The sequence below is a fragment of the Toxotes jaculatrix genome, chromosome 7 (genome assembly GCF_017976425.1).
Source record: "Toxotes jaculatrix isolate fToxJac2 chromosome 7, fToxJac2.pri, whole genome shotgun sequence".
Taxonomy (NCBI): Eukaryota; Metazoa; Chordata; class Actinopteri; family Toxotidae; genus Toxotes; species Toxotes jaculatrix.
In genome coordinates this window covers 12,598,398-12,621,697 of record NC_054400.1, presented here as the reverse complement: position 1 = coordinate 12,621,697, position 23,300 = coordinate 12,598,398, and the positions used below count along the sequence as shown (strand labels likewise).

The 23,300-nt window shown below is 39.3% G+C and overlaps 1 protein-coding gene across 1 annotated transcript; it reads right to left on the bottom strand.

Moving 5' to 3' along the window:
• Positions 1-95: 95 nt before the first annotated feature.
• Positions 96-23,300, bottom strand: LOC121184569 (pikachurin). Its single transcript, XM_041042335.1, has 24 exons — positions 23,097-23,300; positions 18,969-19,078; positions 17,317-17,403; positions 17,091-17,117; positions 16,796-16,913; positions 16,553-16,688; positions 13,672-13,838; positions 11,007-11,119; positions 10,559-10,806; positions 9,714-9,901; positions 9,500-9,600; positions 9,313-9,413; positions 8,586-8,730; positions 8,206-8,395; positions 7,710-7,835; positions 7,042-7,285; positions 6,822-6,933; positions 6,169-6,285; positions 5,823-6,003; positions 4,430-4,508; positions 4,078-4,221; positions 3,616-3,699; positions 2,936-3,039; positions 96-2,803 (listed from the first exon to the last, which is right to left on the bottom strand). Exons 1-24 carry the CDS (start codon positions 23,200-23,202, stop codon positions 2,652-2,654), a joined length of 3,180 nt encoding a protein of 1,059 aa, XP_040898269.1. The 5' UTR covers positions 23,203-23,300; the 3' UTR covers positions 96-2,651.

Genomic DNA, 23,300 nt, shown 5'->3' with positions numbered 1-23,300 from the left:
TTCTCATTTTCACATTCTTGATAACATGAAAATAAAAATAAAATGAAAACAATTCTTTAATCGTGCCTTTATTTTCTCTCAATATGTGTGAGAGTTGTGAAACCCACATTCTTTGTTTCCTTGTTGCTGAACTGGGGATTTATCCGCTGTGCAACAAACAGCTTTCAATTTTACTGTATATTGGATATGCAGACTTATTTGTTTCACATAATAACTGTTTGATTGCAGCAGAATCATTCCTTTGTCTACTTTCATGAATGTTGCTGAGCACCTGACCCCAAAATTTCCTCTTGTATTATTCCTTCAGGACCTTACAAAGGACGTTAGCATTAGGACACCCATTAAAGATACCACATGACTGTTTTGTAATCCACATTTCTGTGTATTATACAACCCTCAGTTAGCACAGCAGGTGAGAGCATACAGGCTCCCCTGTGAGACCACACTGTATGAAGCAGGAACAGCTTCTGTTGTTGCCATTCTGCTTTCAATGAATTTTCTCCTTTGAAGAAATGTTATTATAAGGAATAAAAATGTGTCATCATTTTTAAAAAAATTTCTTTACAGACATGAGTGATTTCAGCCTATACATGTGATGCAACTGATCAGAGACACAGACAGGGCGATTGCGATCAAACAACAAGCACAGTGGCCACAGTAAGCAGTGGTTTATAAACTGTGCTATGCAACGGATTGAAATGAGCCCATTCTCCAAAAATGAAAATGTCAAGCACACTGCAATTCAGCACAAACCATGACAAAATTTGGTTATCAAGTTATTTAACTAGCAGTCTATTTGGTTATTTGGTTTATTTGCAGTCTAGTTTTTGACAGGCAGCTGTCACGGTGTAACAATTACAAATACAATGAACCCATCTTGCATTGATTTTAAGAAAGAAAATGTATTTAACATTATTCAACTCACTATATATTTTTCATTGTCTTGCAGTGGGAAGCGACTGCATTTGAGACACCTGGAGACACTTCCCTATGACTGCAAATAGCTAATTTTCATTTTCAGGGGATTATTTAGGGGGATATTAAGGCCTGAGTAGTTGAATGTTTTTTTGGTGTATGCACACTCAGCTGGAGTGGTTCCCATTTACTCGTCCCAATTCAGCTGTACCCAGGTCAGTCCTTTGCACAAATTTGGAGAATTTGGCTTCACTAACTGACAAAGTTGGCAACAAGCATAAACCCAAACTTAAAGCTTTAAATGGATCGTCAGACACATATGCTTACAACACAGATGCTACATCAACATTTTTCCTACAGTCTATGGATACTCGCTATGTTTCATCAAACACATACAGTCAAAATGTGCTACATTTTGTACAATGGATGGTCAACCCAGCTAATCACCCTGTGGTGGATCACTCACTGGATGCCATGTTCATTCACACTCCACATTCACATGGCCATTCACTGTCCTCAAGTAACTTTAAGTTGTAAATTATTATAACAATTATTCATTTATTCCAGGATTTGTATAGATTTCAAACTTTAAAAAAATGTATTTAAGTGAACCCAGGATAAAGCTCTCATCTTATTTGGACCTTGGTGTAATTTTCTGAAGGGGGTCAACAACAATTTAGATAACTGAGAATAATTTATAAAATATAGAGTAGATAGAGCATTTGCACAAATATCGTTTTAAAGCTTAGACATGAGAAAGCAATAAACTGACAATCAACTTAACTTAAAGGCTGATGTCCACAGTGTTGTGGCTTGTGTCAAACGACAGTAGCAGACTGTCATGCAACAGTTTCTCCACGATTTTGGCTGCTTCACCATGTCAACACCAGACTTTCACATGACTAGCATCTGAGAGTTCCAGAAAAGGAGCATGTAAACTAAAAGAAGGTAAAAAGAAACAACTATTGTGTGCAGCTGCTGTCTTCACCCTCCAAAACTAGCGGCCTTTAAAAAAACTGACATCAGTCAGACTTTAGAAAATGTAGTCTACAGACTGATCATACACCACGAACAAGAATACAAATGCCACAACAACAAAAAAACAACAGAAATCCTCTAGGGCCACAACCAAAATCCTCTACAAAGAAGTTTATCTCTGCTAGCTGCTCTAAGGTCAGGTTCATGAAAAACTTGTGATGACTCTTGATCTCTTGGATCACTTGGTTCTTCCAGCAATCAAATAAGGATTTACAGTAATAATAATAATAAAAAAAAGAAAATAAAGATACAATTGGAATCATCCCATGAAAAAAATGTCCTTCAAAATGTTTTTCAAAGACCGTCATTACCCATAACGCTAAGCTTTTTTTCTCCTTTCACAGAGTACTTGTGCTTTGTAATATCCTCTGGTCGTTTTTTACTCTTGCTGTGTGTCGAAACTGTTTTTCAGAGCAATTCATCAAGTTGTTAATATTAAAGCAAAACCTAACAACTTGGCAGGTTATAGTTGGTTTGAAATCTTAAGCGCCCCTTAAATGGCTCTGGTTACCCAAAGTAACAATGTTGTTAGTCTTTTTCCAGTTCGAGTTTATACCATGTCAGCCCTGAATTGGTAAACCAAAATTAAATTGTTTTAGTTGTCACTCATTTGGTGCTGGCCATTGAGTTTCAAGATGACAAATCAGCTGGTCGAGGTGTTTATTCCAGTTTAAAATGGTGCTGAAAAGGTATTTTCTCTAGTTAGAGCAGGTATTGATGTTCTTGCCGTCAGCAGCATCCTCGACCAGTGCTAAGTGATAATCAGTGGAGAGCGTGAAGTGGGACACGCAGCCCACCAAGCCTCCAATGTACTGTCTGTTTGTGTGAAGAGCTATCTCTTTCATGCCACCTTCAGGGGGAGAACACAGAGAAAACAGACATTAAAGGAAGAGAATATAGAAACGCAGAAATCCAAATTATTATTTTATATGCAGCTCATATATAGTATTTTATGGGATTGTGAGTTGTGAGCTCCACCTACCAATGTATAAGGGTCCGTTGATATTGAGTTGCCTCATCTTGCCAGGTGACCTGCCTGTCTTTGCTCCATAGTCATCCACTGTCAGCTTCCCTGACTGGCCATCCCTGAAGAGATAAGTGATGATGGTGAACTTATTAGTCAACCTCAGATACAGTGAAAATATTCTGTAATGTATTTCTTAGCATGGCATATTTTTTACTGTGATTATCCTTTTTCAAAGTCACTAATTACAGAAACGAAATTTGTCCTTCGATTCGCCAATTTCCATGTGGATTGAAAGTTCAAGTGTTTCTCAGTGTCCTCAGGAAAAGATAACAGGATACCAAATGACTTCTTAAAGCTGCAGTAATCAATCATTTTAAATTAACTGATCGAATGACTGTGTAAATTACAAATGGGCTCCTCAGAGGGACAAAACCACACGCAATTATCACTTGACTCTGCAGTTTCCTCAGCTCTCTCTTATATTGCTCCATGTCTGCTGGATGTGTCAGTTTTATAACATGATAATATATCAACGATGTGTTTAGAGCTTGTTCTGCTGGCCCCAAGTGGCCAAGGGAATGAACTGATAAAGCTTTAATGTAAAGTTGTAAAGACAAGTGGAAGGAAAACATAGCCACAGATGTGTTGTGATCGGTGGACGTCAATTTGACAGGATTTCTTGGTAAAAAGCTTACCTCACAGCTTTGACTCTGTGCCACTTTCCATCGCTAAAGGTTCCGTTGACAACAATGTTAGTTGCACCGCTGCCCAGGTTATAACTAGAACAAGATGAAGGACATACATGGAGTGTAGTTACAAAGGGAGCAGTGGACCCACATTTGTACATTTGTACACATTTGGTACTGCCAAAATGAATCCTGGTTCTCTTTCAGGTTATGGTCATGCCTCAGACTTTGGGTCTTTTTTCTAATTTTTTTTTTAGCTCTGCCTCTCTCAGTTGCCAAGCTCTCTCTGCACTTTGGTGGTGGGACTAACGTCCCACTCCATCATCCTCATCCTTCTCTTGCACAAAACTGTCTTCTCTTGCTTAAATCTGCCTTTTAAGTTTCATCAAAGGGCCACATAACCTAGATATATATTTAATAAGAATTAGTAGATGTCAGTAGTATATTTTACAAAAACACTCGAACAAATACCTGAAGATTAGCGCACCATCCTGAAGCCCCATAGACAGGAAGTCACTGTTGGATCTCATTGGACTGTCTCCCCGCCAGAGCAACAAACCATCCTTGGCTGTGCTCTTAAAACGCATGAAAAGGTTGGTCCTGGACCCAGAAACCCTGAAAAAAAGGACAAGCAAGTAAGGTTACAGCAAATGCTTTTGCTGTGACAGTAAGAAACATCACTCATAATTCTTTGAATTTATAATTATCTATGAAAGTTAATGGGGCCTTTAAGATTTCAAATGATGAACTGTAACCAAACAGATCAATTATAAAAGACACCAAAAACCCTTTGCAGTCTTATTTCAAACGTTTCACTACCAACCTTTTTAGGATATCTCTATTGTCATAGGTCAGGTAACTTCGCCCAATGAACTGTGGGATCTCAATGGCTTCAGTCACAGCTGGGCAAAGAAAACACTGTATTTACTTCATATCATCACAAGGTGGCAGTGTCATCATCTACAGGCTAAAGCTAAGTGAGAACTCTACAACTGATACTTTGAGGGTACATGAATAATGTTAAGAAGTATGTGTTTTTTCAAAGTTAATGTTAAGGGTTAAGATGTTGGTCAGGTTGTTATTATATCCTTTTTGAATTGATAGAAGAAAACTTACTGTTCAAACAGTAATTCCCACACTCTGTTCAATGAAAGCATTAAAAAAAACAGAGAAGGCATAGATAGGCTTAAGGGATTAGGATGTCCAATACATTATTCTATATGACATTACATGATAACAGATAAAAAACATTTAATCCACAAAAAGAGGAAAGATCACGTCACATGGTCAAAGCCATACATTATACACAAAAACATAATTCATTCCTTTAGAGTTATTTATAAAAAAGAAAAGTTAACAGTGGCTCATAGAAATTCCAAAAAAAGATTTATACTTATTCTTAGCCCTCAAAAGCACATGGCAACAGCCTCAAAACATCTCTGTTGATAAGCATCTCATAACTGTAATGTGTCATCAGATTTGATTCCTGATTTCTGCTTCGTCTTCACCCAGGACCTCAAGTGGGAGCTGAACATCAGCTCCCTCACCAAGAAAGCCCAGCAGAGGATGAACTTTCTGCAGCAGCTGCCAAAAACAATGATGGTGCACAAATACACCGCCATCACTGAGTCCATCCTCACCCCATCCATCACCATCTGGTGTGCTGCTGCCACTGCCAAGGACAAGGGCAGACTGCAGCTTATCATTCGCTCTGCTGGGAAGGTGAGTGGCTAGAATCTGCTATCCTTCCAGGACCTGTGTGCCTCGAGGAGGAAAGATTGCGGAGGAATCCCTACCACCCCGGACACACATTTTTCGTGACATTCCACCCGGACAGGATGGCATGGCACGAGAATAGTTTTTTCTCAACTGCAGTTGACCTCAAGAAGGCCCACCGACACTGGCTCTCACCTTCTCCATAGACACTACATGTTACATTAATGTAAGGCCTACACCAGAACACCAAATCAAATTCCTTATATGTGAAACACTACTGGGCAATAAATCCAGTAGGTTAACTGATTCTGATTCTCATGTTCTGTAACCCCAGTGTAACAAATTGTGAAATGCTCTGCTACTACACTGTCATCAACCTCTGGGATATGCTGGTAACTGCTTGAACTCTACCAGCAAATCAATCACTCAACTGTACTTTGTAATTACAACCTACTTTCTAATTTCAGTAAATTCATATAGTAATGCAGAGTGCAACTGACCTTTCTGGCAGTGCCTGCCATCATACCCTAGAGGGCAGTCACACTCATATCCATCCCACTTTGGCCTGCATGTCCCTCCATTGGCACAGGGACTTTCCACACATGGGTGCGCTGAATTTGCTATGTTAACGCCACTAGCAGAACCAGCTGTTATTGGGATGGTGTAGTCATTGAGTATCAGCTGGAGAGAGGAAAAAATGAAAATGAAGATAAAGCAAGAAAAGGTGTAAGTCATTGTGGTCAATTATGTGACCAGTGAGAATATATACATAAATATAGATATAGGTAGGTATAAATATATAGATAGATAAATATAGACAGATAGATAGATTATATATAGCAATACCTTTTGAATAATTCCAGTGAAGGGCTTTATTACACCTGCGGTCCTCTTGGTTTTATCATATTCTGGTACTCCTCCAACAAAGAGAGGTGAACTGCAGTTGATCTGAGTGAAAGCTCCCTGAAGAGAAAAATGAATTATGTCAACCATCCATAAATCAATGTGGTTATAGCATATGAATGAATATTTTAATGAATATTTACATCATCGTGGCTATGCTTTCCTTATTAAATACTTCTTGCTTAATAATTCATATGTTTGACCAGGTGTATAATAATTTCCACTCCTCATGCACTTTGCACTTAAATATAAATAAACACATGGAAGATGCTGGAAAAGTCAATAACAAAAGTTGACATTTTACCGGTATTTGTCACTGGAACGTGCTTCTGTGTGGTAAGTACATATATATGTATTTAGTAAGCAAGGTAATGTTCAAGCAACATCTATGTAAAACAAATAAATTATTTCAAAACATATCACAGGTGAAAGTCCAGGGCTAAAAAATGCCACACATTCAAAAGGTGACAGCCAACAGACCTTAATAAAGTGTGTGTGAGTGATCTATTGTTGAGTTTATTGTAAGGTTTTTCTGCCCTCTTGTGGTCAAAAACAACACAAATCAGCTTTATGGGACACATCTAGAAGCAAAATACCTCAGCAATTCCTTCCATTGGCCTCTGACTGTCCACCTGTAGGATACCACTCTTTGCTGTTCGAGACACCCTCAGCTCGTGCCATGTGTCTAGACTGATCTGCTCTTCACTCCTGTAGCACAGATCATCAAATTTAGCATGGGACATCTAGTTAAAAATATAAAAGAAATGGGAAAATAAAAGAGACACAGAATAGAATAGGATTGGATCTATCCAGTACCTTATGACTGCTGATCCAGAGCCACAGTCAAATCTGAACTCCACATATCTGTCCACAAGGTTTATAGCCAGGAAGTCTCCGCTGCCTGCATCATCACTGTACAGCAGCGTCCCGTCGGGCATCGATGGCCGAAACGTCAGCTCGAACTCCATGAAGGACAGGTAACTCTGAGAGGACTGAGGCCAGGGGATGACAGCGTACGAAAACACTGTCTCATTAAAGAGGGGTGAGGACAGTGAGAAACCTTGCAAGAGAAACAAGAGAAAAGAACAGGCAGGAGGAAAGAAGAATTGAGAATTAAAATGATTATGAGTGAAGAGGAAGAAAAGGAAGAAGTTGATGAGAACAGAAGAAAATGGAAAGAACAGACAAGGAAGGAAGAGAAAAGTGGAACATTATATTGTCTGAAAGCTGGTCTGACAATCCATCTGCTTCTATATAAGAAATAATAATCCTCATCTCAACCATTTTTCTTCATTTTGCAATAAACTGTTCAGTAATTACCTTAAAAGGTCTGAGTGACAGTCAATGATGGTCATCAAGTAAGAACAACCCACAAAGAGATTTTACTTTCTGCTTTTGCACAGGTACAATAATCATCTTGTAAACAAGACAAGTGTCTGTTCTTCATGTAGGTGCAAGAAAAAGTGAAAATAGAGTTGACTCACTCTCTTCACAAAGTGCTCCCCTGAAGCCAAGCGGGCACAGGCAGATGTAGCCATCGGCACGGTTTGCAAAGCAGACGCCGCCGTTGGCACAGCTGACCAGGTCACACACACTGTCACTGCATTCACCTGGTACAGAGCGTGACAGAGTTTTGACATGCTTAGACCAGAGTCAGAATAAGTATCTATACAGATAACTGGAAAAACATACAGATAGGACAAATGTTGCTTCACTCTAAAAATAAATTTTTTTTTTAAAAATGACAATAGCACCAGTCTGTGCAATGAATAAGCAATTTCATCCAAATAGACCTCTAACTATTACAATTATTTATGTATGAAAACCAAAATAAATAGTGTAGACTCTAAAACTGAGTCCCAAAACCTAAGAGAGAACCAGTGCATTATGAGTAAGATAAGAACTGTACACCACTGACAGCAGCCAACGAAAAATAACGCTAGCTTCACTAAGTCACTCACATACTGTACGCTTCCTCACCTATATCAGCTCCACTCAGAGCTCTGCCTAGAGGCCAGGGTCTGATATCTGTGGCCTTGTTGTTGATGATCAGACTCTGAACACAGCCAACAAAGCCACGATTTGTCCCTGTCGCCCTGACCAGCCAATAAGCACCAGGGGCTCCCCCCACATACAGTGGAGAACGAAAAGTGATCTTCGTGTACTGGCCCTGAAAAAGCAAGAGTGAGAAGAACATCCTTTATTAGTGTAAACACACTATATATAAAATTTTATTAAAACATTTACAATTTTTATAGAAACCCCAGTATTGTTTAGCTTTAGCTAAACAATAAACAAATGTGTAAAAGCAATATGTAAATGAAAGAGTATATTTTATTTTCAGTATGTGTTATTGTTACCTGTGAGCGTCCAGATATAGGGGTGTCGTTGTCCATACGGAGCCAGCCGCTCATGCCGTCTCTGAAGACAGTTACTGTGTGCCACTGACCAAGAACAACACGACTCTCGCTGACGATCTGAGCTGCTCCTGTACCACAGTTAAACCTAGACAAAAAAACATCACACAGGACATTGTCTTGTATGTACTCATGAAAAACATGCTGTAAAAATGTACTGCTCTCACGTCTGTAGATATGACACTACAGCTAGCAGCCGCTTGGCTTGGCTTAGTATAAAGACTGGGAACGAATGGAAACAGCTAGCCAGCCAGCATCTCTAAGGCTCATTAATTAACACATTATATTTCATTAAAATTGCCATTAAACTTCAAATTGTTATATTTGCATTTTTGTTTTTGTGCAGATTGAATAAATAAGATACAATATGTTATTCACTGAGATTTGGAGACACTGCTAGACAGATTTTTTAACAATCTTTTAACAAGGTCAACTTAGGTAAAGTTTATGCCCCTGTTTCCAGGCTTTGTGCTAAGCTATGCTAACCCTCTCCTGGATATAGCTTCGTACTGGGGGGCACATATGAAAGTAATGTTGATCTTCTTAACTAACTGACTCTGAAATGGAGTTTGTATTTCTTAGTTGGCCTTTGATGGGACATCCTTTGAGAATCTAAACCCATGAGTGATACACACTGGACATACAAAATGCAAGTCACAGTCTTCCTCACCTGTAGTGCAGCTTGCCTCGCACCAGGGCTAAAGACGCAAAGTCTCCACGGCCATGTTCGTTCTCTCCACAGTACAGCAGCAAGCCATCCTCAGAGTCTGCCTGCACCAAAGAGGAACTGTTTCAAATACGTTTTCATCTTTGTTAGGATGAAAAAACAAAGGTGTAAATACAGTTTAATATCTTACCTTGAACTCCAAAGTGATCTGAAAGGTCTGGTAAGAGTTTTTCAAGGGTTCAAAGGTCATGTGAGAGTAGCCGTAGAATCTGGGAAAGTTCACTGATACCACTGAAGAAGAACAAAGAATAAAATCTTATAAATGAATGGTAACAGAGCTGGTGGGAATAGCTGTAAAAAAATAAAACTACAATGAGACCAAAATTCATCTATGCATCTCCCACCCTCAGAACAAGTGTCCCCTCTTCGTCCGAGGTTACAGTGGCAGCGCGAACCTCCACTGTCGTAGTCACTGAGACAGAAGCTGTCAGGGGGACACACAGTATCGTCGCAGGTCAGGTCGTACACACGAGGCACTTCACCTTTCCAAGGGGACATGGTTGGGGTGGTAGTGGTGGTGGGCAAAGTGATGCTAAGGTGGATCCAAACAGGGAAAAAGATAAGGAAGTTCAGTGTTCAGTCTTCTGAAAAAACAAGGTTTTTACAGTGCGTAGTCAGTGTTTAACTAATAACAATGTTCCACTTTCAATGTACTGAAAGGGGAAAATTCTTATATATACAAAGGTGAAATTTGCCTTTTCAAATTTTCCCTGCAGATACCTTTTTCCCTCTGTGCTTTAAGGAAAGAAAAAAACTGTAAAACGCTAAATATTCACCCAAATGCAACTGAACAGCAGTTAAGCCAGCCTGTATTTGCTGCAGTCAATGACATGCTGTACGTCACAACCAGACTGACAGCTTAAATTGATGTGATATTTCACTGCTCCAATCACCATATTTATCAAATAATTAAGGTGAAGTGCATGAAAAAAGGGTGGCTTTTAGGAAAAACAGCGGAAGAGCCTGGTGAGACAGCAATCTAGCAATCAAAGAGCCAAAGGAACACCAATAAGAAAGTTTTTTTTCTTTCCATAGGGGAACACCTGTTAATTTTCAACTTTACCTTTGAAAGAGAAGTCTAACTTCAGTACCTTCCCCAGTCACCGATAAACAGAACCAACATCTTACAGTAAACCACAACATTAGTGAAACAGATATCAAGGTAAACCAGGGTTAAGGTACATCTTACCTGGTAGTGGTAAGTGGGGCAGTAGTTGTCGTGTCAAGGGTGGTACTGGGCTCTGAAGTTGTTGAGAAGACCAGATCTGTGAAGTCTAGGAAGATGGACGAGGTGGTGGTGGAAACTGGTGGGGCAGTGACATTGGGAGGAGTGATGGTGTTCATACGGTAAACAACGTTCCGACCAGATGGCGGGCCAGAGCGTGAACGGAGCTGGGATTTCCTGTTGTCCTGACTGAAACCTGGGAATGGCTTCAACTAGAAAGCAGAAGAGTAGAGAAATAACAGAAAAAGATTAAGAGAGAAATATTTTAGATGCAGCTTGAATCAAATTCGCCATCAATTCTGCATTCAGCAGCTAATATCCATCTAATCTTTAATTTGATTTAAGAGCCTGAACAAACTTCAAATCTCAGATTTCAAATATCACTATATAATTCTGTCATGTAAGAACTCACCTCTTCAATAAAGATATCATAATCAGAGTCGTCGATGTCGAAGCCATCTTCATCTTTGATCCTGGAATCTGTGATGTAACGGCCATAATCACCACTGCCAACATCTGATGTACCTGTTGAGAAAGTCAGTGAGGATTATTATTATTGTAACTAGTGCATGGCCGTCTGTGAAAGGACATAAGTGATGACCGTGGAAAAAGGAAGGGAAATCACGTGTCCACAATTGGTTGGATGGTAAAATACATGTCTATAGTTAAATACAGTAACTGCAGGTAGGGTAATCACATGATTAGAAAACAAGAAGCCATGGGAAGGATGACTGGTTTACTGAAAGAGATGTTGAAGAACAATGGCTGTCTCTTCTGTGACTGTTTTCCTATAACAAATGAAGTGGCATAGAGTGGCAAATGTGACCATCTTTCACATTATGACAGTAATGAAGATGATGATGATGATGATTGACAGCAGTAATACAGCTGCTGCTGGCCCAGTGGGTCTACCTGTTAGCCTGTACCCAGGCTGCTGCACCACGTACTGAAAGGTGTCTCCTCGATGCAGAACAGTGGGAGCTCATGATGTACAAAGACAAAGCCAGACGGTGATTACAATGAGCATGGCTTCAACCAACTGCGTCAGCCATACTGCGTCAACTAATCTCATAAAAGTTGTAAAAATAAAATACATTTTAAGTAAGCTAGCATCCAAAAAGACCAGTGACCAGTATTTCCCTGTCTTCAAACATTACCAAAATACGCTGTTATACATTTATATTTTGATATGTTTTGTGTATTATACTTTTTATGGATATACTGTGTTTATTATTTTTAGTCTTAGTTGCAAACTACAGCACAAAAAAACCCCAAAAACAAAACAATTTCGTATATATTCAATATAACACCTCCCCTCCAACCCACCCTACCCTGAGGAAGCTTAATCTTAGCTTACATAACAGCATCCCCTCCCTCTGGTCTCCTTGCTATTCCACCTCCCCATCTATCTTAATTGCGCAGGATCATTCCTCATGTACTGTGGAGTGATATCAGACAACCTATACAAATTTTATATATATACATATATATATATATGATTTATGAGATATCAAATATCTCATTGAAACTTGACTTTTAAGTCTAAATGGATGCCAAGATTAAAAGTGCTAATTTGCTCTGCTTCATAACATTAAATCCTGAATACTGAGTACTGGGAGGGTGGGGTGAAGGGGGGCCCAAAAAGCTCTCAGCAAACTAATCTGCTGTTGTGTAACAGGCCCCCTCAATCCATACCACCCTGTTTCTAACCACTATAAACACAAACACGGACACACACACACACACACACCTACACACACACGCACACACACACACACACAAGCCATCACAGAGAGAGCGGCAAGAAAAGTATGTCAGTCAGTCAAGCCCACCCCCGCTGTTCACTCAAGCAGTGGTGTGTATGTGTGTGCCTGTGTGTGTGTGTGTGTGTGTGTGTGTGTGTCTGTGTGCGTGGAGTGTGGATGGGCAGAGAAGGGGTCTGGCATCTCGTCCTTAATCCTGTCTGATGAGACTCGGACGTAACCCGCTTTTATCCCCTGCTGAGAAACCACGCTTCTCTATCTCTTCGTTTCTGTCCGTCTGTCTCGCTGTGTCTCTCTGACTCGCTCAATTTATCTTGTTTCATGTAACTTTCATTGACATTATTCTTAACAACTTCTGTCTAATATAATCTCTCTCCCTGTCTGTCTCTAGCTCTGTCTCTGGTCAGTCTAGCAGGACTTAGGGAACTTAATTCAATCAGGGCAGTTTAAAACAGTTTGACAGCTAACATAGCGTGTGAAGCAGTGTGGCCAGTGTGGTATGCGATTATATCTACATGGCTGTTTAATTTTAATAATCATATATAGTCATACTCCTAAAGCCTGATATGCATCATCCACTCACACACACATGCGCATGCACATACATTATACTCACAAATCTGTAGGTAAACTGTCTGAATGTCATGGTCTTCAATCCATTAAGCCATTGCTATTACTGCATGTTTTTGTATCTGTGTATGTCTCCCACACACCTGTGTGAATGTGTGTGTGTGTGTGTGTGTTTTAATATCAATCAGTCCCGACCGTCCTCCTCCCCCACATACCACCAGCGGCCGACCACTTCAAAAATAATAAAGTAAATGACTGTCGCTCTATATCTCCATCATCCAGGGCTACAGTCAGAAAAACCCACTGACACACTGCCGGGTGCTGTCCTACATTCATGCAAATGCAGAAAGAGGCAAACTCTCTGACTGTGCACTGTTTCTAATAGTCATCTTTCCATGTTGGTGTTCTCTTTAAATTATGTCTCCACTCTGTGAGAATTTGAATGAAGCTTTGAAACTTTGCTTTCACACTGCGGAGAGAAGAATGTGACTGTCTCCACAGTAACACTGGGGTTTAAACACTGTGGTCAAACATGGTAAATGCTTTATTGTGAGGATAACTTTGGTGCTGCAAAAATAAGTATAGTCTGTTTAGTTCTATGTGGGTGTATTGTTGAAACTGAGCTGAAACTGGCTTTGTTTTTGAAATGTGGTTAGAAACCAGAGTAATGAGGGAGCTGGGACTAAGCTTTCGTGGCTGTCACATCACAGCATGTTTTACTCAGAGATCAACATTTGGCCTTACCGAGGGTGCGCACGGGGTTGTTGATGTGGCTGGGTGGGCTGATTCCGTGCACGTTGACCGCCCTGACGACAAACTGGTACTCTGTTTCCGGTATTAACCCCTTCAAAACCATGGAGTTAGTCTCAATGGGTTCACGAATATACGTCCACTCTGTGTCCATTTCTGGCCTGAAAAAAGAAATGACATGCATAAACATACAAAGAAATAAACTAAATGGACAATGACTCTATTAAAGATTGTTAATATGTTTAGTTTTTTTTGATATTTCCACTTGTGTGTGACATGGTACAAACCATGAGAAGTCTTCAACATCAAACAAAACATTTTACAAATCATAAAAAATAAAAAAAAATCATCATTCTCAAAACATCTTCAAAACAAATGTTTTGAAGAGTATCATGTGTTTTTGTGAGGGATAATTCAAAAGTCTGACATGATCTTTCACTTCATTGTGTTCCTCCTGCTGTTCTATGTTCCCGAAAATGTGCAGTGAAAATGATTACAAAGAGAACAATTACCCAAAATTGTAGCTCTGAATAATTAAAACTCATAAAAACACTGTAAAACTTTTCAAACAAAACAAAACGAGCAATTGATCGAGATGGTTTTTTTTTTCACAATGTTTCTATTTTTGAGGCCCTTCAAGCCTCAAAGTATTATTTTGTGCTTTAATCTGACGTTGGTTTGGGAAAAAAAAAAAATGTAAAGGAAAAACCAGAATGATCTCCTGAACTTTTTTTTTGGGGGGGGGGGGGGGGGGGGGGGGATATCGAGCTGCCATGTTTGTGTGCTGATTTCGGGTGCCTGGGGCCACTGCTATCTACTGGATAGAGTCATCTTCACCACCACTCAATGTCTCTCTTCAGCAAGACCTCTTTTGATGTAAGAGGAGAAAGATTTGCCTCTGAGATGGCCCTTTTGTGTGGAAAATGCCCCCACATGCAAAAACAGACACTGATTTGTGTCTACTCTTCCACAGTAAGTGACAGTGTATCTGCCTCTGTCTCTCTCTCTTTGTCTCTCTTTGCTCAGTCGCTGGGTGTTATGTTTTTAAAGCTTGTCTCCTTTTATATCTTTACAACTTTTCTCTTTTCTTATTTTCTTTTAAACTGTTCTTATGGGGGCATTTTAAAATTCTATTTGCTATTTTTATTTTATTTTTGTGTCTGGCGAATCATTAGAGGACTCTCAAATTATTTCTGACCTCAATTTCGAGGACATTGTAGCCAGAGGACGTCTAGATAGTTCCTTTATGTGTGTGTGTGTGCATATACTGTTGATGTGTGTGTTTGAGGCTGGACGCTACTAGACAGAGTATGAAGTTCATTCTTTCTCATGTCCCAGCTGACCCTCATGTCAAAACACAAGGGGTTACACTGAACAGACCAGCAGAGACCTCATGAAATTCACTGTAAAAGAGAGCTGTGTTCTGTGTTACAGTGGTGTGACAGTGAGAAGACGCAGAGAGTTTGATTAGTGAGGCTAAGTATGCAGCTATCTACACCCGTTAATGCACAGACATAAAAGTTTGAAAAGAAAGGCAGTTTAAAGTTGATTATCTCTCAGTGTGGTGCTCTATCAGTGTTTTGTTTTATATTATCATTATGACATAATAATTATGACAATAAAGCACTGTTACATATCTCACTCAAAGTGTAAAATTCATTTGCCTTTATGTTTTTATAGCATAATTTCTTCTCCTGTTGAATTCCAGAGTTCCCCTTAAATGTCCATTATAATAGTGTTAATAATGGTTAAAAAGCCTAATCTACATTCTGCGTCTGCTTGTCCTAGTTGTATTCATTATGCTTATACATAACAAAATGCTCAAATCAGAGTTAGTTAGATTCTCATAGCACAAAGACTGGAAGCAGGGGAACAGAGGTAGCCTGGCTCACTCCAAAGGGTTATAAACAGCCGACTAGCACCTCTGACACAAGTTAACATGTTGTATGTAGTTTGTTTAAACTACACGCAAACAGCAATATAAGCAGCAAGTTTTGGTTTTACAGGGAGTCTCCATTAGATCCCTGGGCACAAAACCTTGGGAAGTCACTGCACTCAGCCACCATATAACTCCTCATAAACCCACAACTTAAACTGAAAGTCTTTACATTTCAGACTCAGAACCAGGCTAGCTGTTTCCCTTTGCTTCTAGTCTTTATGCTAAGGTAAGCTAACGATTTGCTGGGTTCAGCTACATATTACAGGCACGGGAATGGTATTGATTTTCTTATCTAATGTTCAGGAAGACAGTGAATGTGTATCTCAAAGCTCAAAATCTAAAACTATTGTTATAAGACATCATTACTTCAATGGCTACCAGTTTTGTGAATCATTTTTGCAAAATTTCCTTGTACATTTTTCATATTTGGTATCTGTAGAAAACTTGGAATCTTGACTAAAATTTGTGCTTGATTACTGCTTAGCCCCACAACTAACATTTGTGAAAATTGACCCATCAAGCATGTGGTCTATGTGGTTATTGACAATACATGGAAGCGGTGTTCTGGGAAAGAGCTCTCTGAATTGTCCTCTTCACCCAGTTTTGTCAAGAGACAGACGGCTTATCAATTAAGAGGAAACTTTCCCTCTCCTCACACAGCCACTGGTGGAGCAAGGCTTTTCACTCTGGTCATTCCCCTCCATGATGTGACCACTTCAGGTTGCCCTTCACCTGATAAGTGCCTGTGAGCTGGTTTGATCGTTTGCATGAGGATGACCTGTGTGTTTTTGAGTGTGTGTGTGTGTGCTCACATGCAGGTCCCTGTGTGTCATCTGTGCCATCATGGTGCTGGTGAGGTCTCGAGATGAGGGTTTTAGTAAAGGTAAAGCTTCATTAGTGACTTTTCTGAAGGCTGATCAATCATTGATGACTGACCTGATGTAAGCCACCAGGAAGTGAAGGACAGGTGCGCTTCCATCGCTCTCTCCTTGCTGCCATGACAACGCCAGCTCTGTGTCAGATACAGCCATGACAACAGGCTGAGTGGGGGGAGATGGGGGCATGCACATTTCTAATGGCAGAGAAAGAAATTGAATTCAGTGACAGATATTAAAAATAATATAGTAAAAATGATAGCATCATCTGTAAAATGAATTCCTTTTACTCATACATTCTTACCATGAGAAGCAGTGCTGATGTCTCTGGGCATGCTAGGTCTACCCTCCCCTGCCCAGCCATACGCTCCAACACTGACTCTGTACTTAGTGTTCACCTTTAGGTTCCCAATGTCCACATCCTAGATAACCGAGAAAGGGAAAGAGAAAAAAGACAGGAGGCCATAAGAAAAGAAAAAAAGATGCTGAAAGAAAATTACTGGAAGTGGAAGGTATGTCAAATCTAACTATAAATATCAACTCTGATAAGAAAGCAGTGACAGGGTCTAATTCATTAAAAAGGACCAAATGATACTTACAAAGCTTGCTTGTCCGTCAAATTGCCCCTTTGGGAAAATAAGAGCAGAGGTGTCCATAAATGTTTGAGCAGACATTGTTGTAACATTAATTGCAGGTCCAAAATATTGATAAAACTGGAAATCAGAGGCAGATCAAAGTTTTCCTAAATTCCTAAGCACTTTCACTACGTATTTGAATGTGACATACAGGTGAAAAAAGCCCAGTTAAAAGTCTCTGTATACTCACAGTGGTCAGCATGTCCAAGCTGAGAGGCACCTCCATCAAAGATGCTGTACCCATAGGATGGCCATTCCTCATCTCTGTATAGAAAACCTGAAAAACATACACAAGGTGTCAAAGAGAAAGATGCATACAAAGATTCAGATTCTTAACTGTTCCAGTAAAATCAAATTATTTTGGCAATGTTTGGTTTTGTCGACATTCATATATGTCACATCTGTTATGTTGGATCAAAGCAACACTTTTCTTTTTTTTTTTTACCTCTCAGCTTCTACGTTATCACGACATGGCAGTGACAATGTAAACATGGCATCACAAGGAGGAAATACTATGAGGAAACAGGATTATTCATGAACTTCCAAAGTGACTGGCTAAATGAATGCATGTTTATCTGTGAGTCGTGGGGAAGCTAGGTAGCTGACTAATCCTCTTAGTGAAGACATATGGTCAAAAGCAGAGCACACACAGTCATATCGATCCACGCTTTGTTAATGGTTAACTCAAAACAAACACTAGGAAGGAAGGAAGGAAGGAGGGAAGGAAAGAAGGAAATAAGAAACTGGGTTCTATCATATCTCATTCCAGAAATATTAAAAACAAAGCATATGAGGGAACAAACAAGTAATGGATGCTCCCTTTTCAATCCAGCGTTCAGCACTCTTTATGCCACAAAAATACGTAAAATTTAGAGTAAAAATCTACCATTGCATAGAGCATAGCGCTAAATTTAGGTCCATCATGTCTCTACAAAGTAAAGCAAATAGCATCAGTACTTTTGTACAGCTTGCCTGGAGTGAAGCAAAAAAACTGGCAAGACGCTAAATAAAGATTTGAGACAACATCTTTCAGAGCTAAATTGCCTCTGAAAAAAGCATAAATTTAGTAGTGAAGGGGTTCCATCAAATTTCAAAATATCAATCTAGCCCTCAAGGCCATCTTGCTGGACAGTGAGTTTGACGGGCACTTTAAAAGCAGAAAAAATATGGGGGCCACCCACGTCAGTGGCTGGCAGAGGGAAATGGGCATCCGTTTGAAAAAAGAAAGGAAATTTGATTTGTGACACATCTGAGAAGTTGTGTTTTTATGTTTGCCAAGTTGGAGACTTTTATGCGCATTTAAAAAGAGTTCCTAAAAGGAACAAGTGCAAGTGTGGGGTTTTTAGCCTGGTGTTTGTAAAGCTAAACATTTTCTTTTTCTCTTGGTTTTGTACTTTTTGTTGTTTTGCTTTCATGGAAGGCGTCGCTTCAGATTCTTCAGAACAAGAAAAACTTCACCTCCAGCCAAGGGCTACTGAATAAACATAAATTATCTTTTGTTTTTTTTATTATTTCTTAAAGACTAATATGAAAAGAATGTTAAATACTGGAAGAAATAAAAAATAAATATATATATGCTTATAAGATATAACCTGTTTTTGGAATATCCTGTTTTTATTCATCAGTTATATTGTTCATGGAGAATATTGATGGAAAATTTCAGTGAAAGCTTGAAATGAAATCATGAGTGACACCTCTAAAATCATCTGCCATAAACCTTTTTTGTTCACCGACATGAAAATAATATTGAAGGTTATAGATGGTGACCGGTAACAGCTTGTAGCTGTTTAACGTTCATCAGTGTGCTATCATTTAATGTAAAATCACAGTTTGTGACTATACCTTGTATCCAGTGATGGTGCTAACATGCCGCCGGGGCATCTTCCATCTTACACTGAAGGCTGTGCAGTTGATTGTCTCCAGCTGGATGTCCAGTGGTGGACTCAGACGATCTGGTTTATACAAACACACAGAAAAAAATAATCAGTGGAGGAAACAGAGCATATACAAGGGGAAGTGTCCCAGTGATTAGGGCACTATTATAATTGTTTTTATTTGATTTATTAGCTTTGGTTGCTATTGAAAAAGAGACAATTATTGCTAGATTTACATGGAAGCCTAAAAATATTTTGTAATTCTTTAGCTTCTCAGTATTTTGCAATTCTATTATTAGCACAAAATATTAAACCTAATTGAACTGAATAAAAGTTAAAGCTGTTTTAATCAGTAATCAATATAGTGGTTTGCTCTCACTGATCAGCATTGTTTATGGCCATAGCAGGCAGCTGTTTTCAGCAGCAAAGGATTTACCTGCTAAGCCAGCCAGATATTTCCCTCTGGAGCAGGTGGAGACCAAAACTTAACTAAAATGAGAGTGAATATTGAACAGAAACATGACCTCTATTGAATACTAATGCTGTTCCATGGCTGCTGCATATAGCTACTTAGATGACATGCTTACTGTTGATAATATAACAGTGTTGTGTTTACACCTTTTATCCAATGCCCAAAAAACGTGTTAATGTAGTTATAATAAAGATAAAATATGACCTGTTTAGGACAAAAACAATTGCGTTGCAGTATCTTTTCAAATAGCTAATGATGGAGCATAGCCTACACTGGTTCGGGGTAGGAAAAAGGACCTCTTGAGATGACATAACCTGTAGCTTGACATGCTGGCTTATAACATCAGCCGACTCTGCCTTCAGATGTCATTATTTTCATGGTCTGTGTTATTAAATCCTGGGCGCTTCTGTGGCACTTAAGGAGATTGTGATTTTACTTGCAGTGTTCAACTGTGGCCTGAAAATACTTCAGGGGGCTCTTATGGGAGCAAGAACGAGAAATGGCTATAGAGCTGTAGATCATCAGCGCTCCTGATGACCTACTATATGGATTACCTGGCTTTAATGGAGAAACATGAGCAGACAAGGGCCCTCAAAGCCTCATTGTCAAACACTTTATGTCATAATATTTACACATAGTGGATCATTGCTACATTCAGACCATCAAATTGCTCCTTAAAATGCTTGATACCAATAAACAGTAGCTGAATATTATGTATTTTACATTACATTTATGTATATGGAACTTTAGAGTGGATTCTCACATGACCTGAAAAAGATTCCTACCTGTAAGTTAAGGTCAGTGTTAGTTGCTTTTTCTTTTGAAGATTTGCACCAAGTTGGGATGTATTTGACAAGACAAATATTAGCCGGTAGTCCTTTCTCTGTCTAAGTGACAAAAAGACAGATAGGTACAGACTGGACCCTATAGGCATGGAGATCACACAAAACTAAATAAAGCAAAGCTGATCTCAGTAAATTGAAATCTCATGTAGCTACAACACTGCTTTTTTCCACTTTACGTTTTCTTTCCTCTTTATTTCTTGTGACTCTCTGCTTCCTATGCCGACCTCCTGTCCTCCTGACTCCTCTCCTGTTGGCATCTCCCCACTCTTCCATCCAAGCAGATAATGCAATATGTCAGCTGAAGTCCCTGATCATCCATATCTCCCCGGGGGTGTGGCCCGGCGAACGTACGGGTGAGCTAAACTCACAGAATTAGAGCAGATAGAGAGGGTGGACTTTCTCAAATCATCATCTTTCTGGTTATCAACATACAGCAGCTTACAGTGGTGCCTCATGTGCAAGATAGGTCTGGGTACAAATTTTAATACTTAGAGTGACTGAAGTTCAAATGTTATCTCTAATCAGTGTGAATCCTGAAAACTTTGACATAAACCCTTGAAACTGGCGGATTATGTTTGGTCGATAAAACTAGATTCAGTATTGATCCTGGCCCTGTAGGTGCCTCCTCAGGTGGCCTCCTGCAGAAGCTACAGAGGCTGTTTTTGAGTTCACTGCATCTTTTTAACAGAGCCAGCCTGAATTTGGTGTTTGGATACTTATTAACACTAAATAAGAAACGCTTTCATGCTCCTTGGTTAGTTAAATTGCATCACTTCATACAGTACATCTGACACACAGGCTTTTTCCAAATGCACCAAACACATGCACCAGATCAGCAAATTGCCACAGGTTCTCACTTATCTGTGAGATGGCAAACATCCACAGTTCTATGGTATTTCCTTTGTAATAATCGATTACTTCATATCTTAAGTAAAATTATTGTCCAAACAATAGCTCAACTATTACTGCTACAGCATTTCTGATAGAGATCCCATATTTTACTTTAAAAAAAAATTTTTTTTTTTTTTAAGAATTGTGACCCAGATATGTACTGAGAGGAAAAAATCTCTCAAAATTACCTCAAACGCATCATTGTCATTTGTGATTTCTCATTACTTATTGGCTGTCAGTTTCAAACGTAAATATAAAAAGCCTTTTCATCTATTATTGGGAGCAGGTTTTGACACGGAGCTTTTCATTTGGGATTTCAATGCTTCTGACCAAAAATGAAAAGAAAAAGAAAGGTGCTCTCATAACACTTGTTTTCACTTGATTAACTATTATCCAGTCTCAAATTCAGATATTGTCTTTCTGAAGACATCTTTTCTATCACTCTGATTCTACATCTCCACTTTTAGAGTCAGTCATGTAGACGCGTTGCTCTTTCCAGGTCTGAGTCACCCAAAAATGAATGAGCACTAAGCGCTGCTGTATTCCTCTTCAGCATGGCTTAGGGAATAATACAAAAACATGGAATCTGAAGGGATAATCTGATTTCACCTATTGGTTGCATTTTCATTGTCTTTCATCTAATAAAGTTTAATATATCAAGTGTGAGGTGATGGAAAAGATCATTTAAAATGCATGCATTTCACAACAATTTAGCAACTTTAGATATACATTATGATAAGTGTAAAAAAAAAATAAAAAAAAATAAATCTGCTGAATGGTTCTATAAGTAATTCAACACGTTATTCTAACCAGGGATAAAGCTGTCAAAATCCTGAAAAAGTGAGGCCACCTTGGGGTGAGATGTCATTCAATTTTAACCCTTTCCCAATACAACCAGTTTTGTTATTTAAAGGCTGATGTGATTCATCTGGACACTGAGCCCTGCTGACATTCTCCCCTCCCTTAGAATGAGGCCTGAAAGACTTCAAAACAAGAAACAAGTACAAATGTCACTGGCAGTCATGAAGACAGAGCTACAGTCGTCCTCTGTATGGCAGTCTCAACAGTGGTGAGTTTTCTGCACTGACAGACAGATGTAATAGTCAGCTTGCTATGGCCTGTGGGGCCCAAAGAGTGAGGGAGGGAGAAACACAACAGACAGTCAGGGAGAGTGACAGCGAGAGAAAAAGGAACTGATGGAAAAAGAGAAAGAAGGAGGAAAAGGAAAGGAACTGCGATGGAAAAAGTGTTCAGGGTGACAGGATAACAAAGAAAGATAGAGACAGGGTGGTAGCACTGTGGAAACGACAAAAACAACAAGGATTTTCAGCCCAAAGGAGCATGTTGGCAAGTTTGATGGATGTTGCTGTTGGTCTAGAGTTGAATGTTGCCTATTTATTTTTCTCTTTCTTTGCATGAAAAAAAAAAAGATTTTTCACTAAGTCATATTCATGTCTTTTCCTCTACACCATGACAGCCCTGCCTCAAATGTATCAGGTTTTAAAGTGTTTAAAATGTAGTTTACATGTTGTGGTTAAAATGCAGTGTGATGCTGCTGAGCAGAGGGGTGGGGACCTTTAACATGTTGCACAGTGGGCTTCGTTACAGAATAATCACTTTTATATTGTATGAACAGGGACGCAGATTACATGATGATGATGATGGTGTGTATTCCTGTTGATGAACATCCAACGACCAGTTTATTACTTCCAGCTTTTATTGCCACAAGCTAAAGTTTAAGGTCTTTATAAATTGGAAAGTGTCACACAGACTATGTTTGTGAACAAATAGTTGTTTGTTGTGTTTATGTGAATGCCAATATTATGTTTCATCCAATAAATGAAACGTGACAAAGTTTTATGGCAATCTTCAAATCAGTGTAACTTACCAGACCTCCGAACATTTGATCTTCTTGCACAAAAGCAAACGCTGGCCGTGCATATTGCAAAGAGAAGTAAGTACAGAAGACTCCTTTCTTTACATGTAGATTCCATGTCTTCTTCTGGTCGAAAGTTTAAAACGGTCAAATGTTCATTGTATCACACATTCAAACGCGCCTCTGTTACTCAAACTGACCGCTCTGCTGATTAAA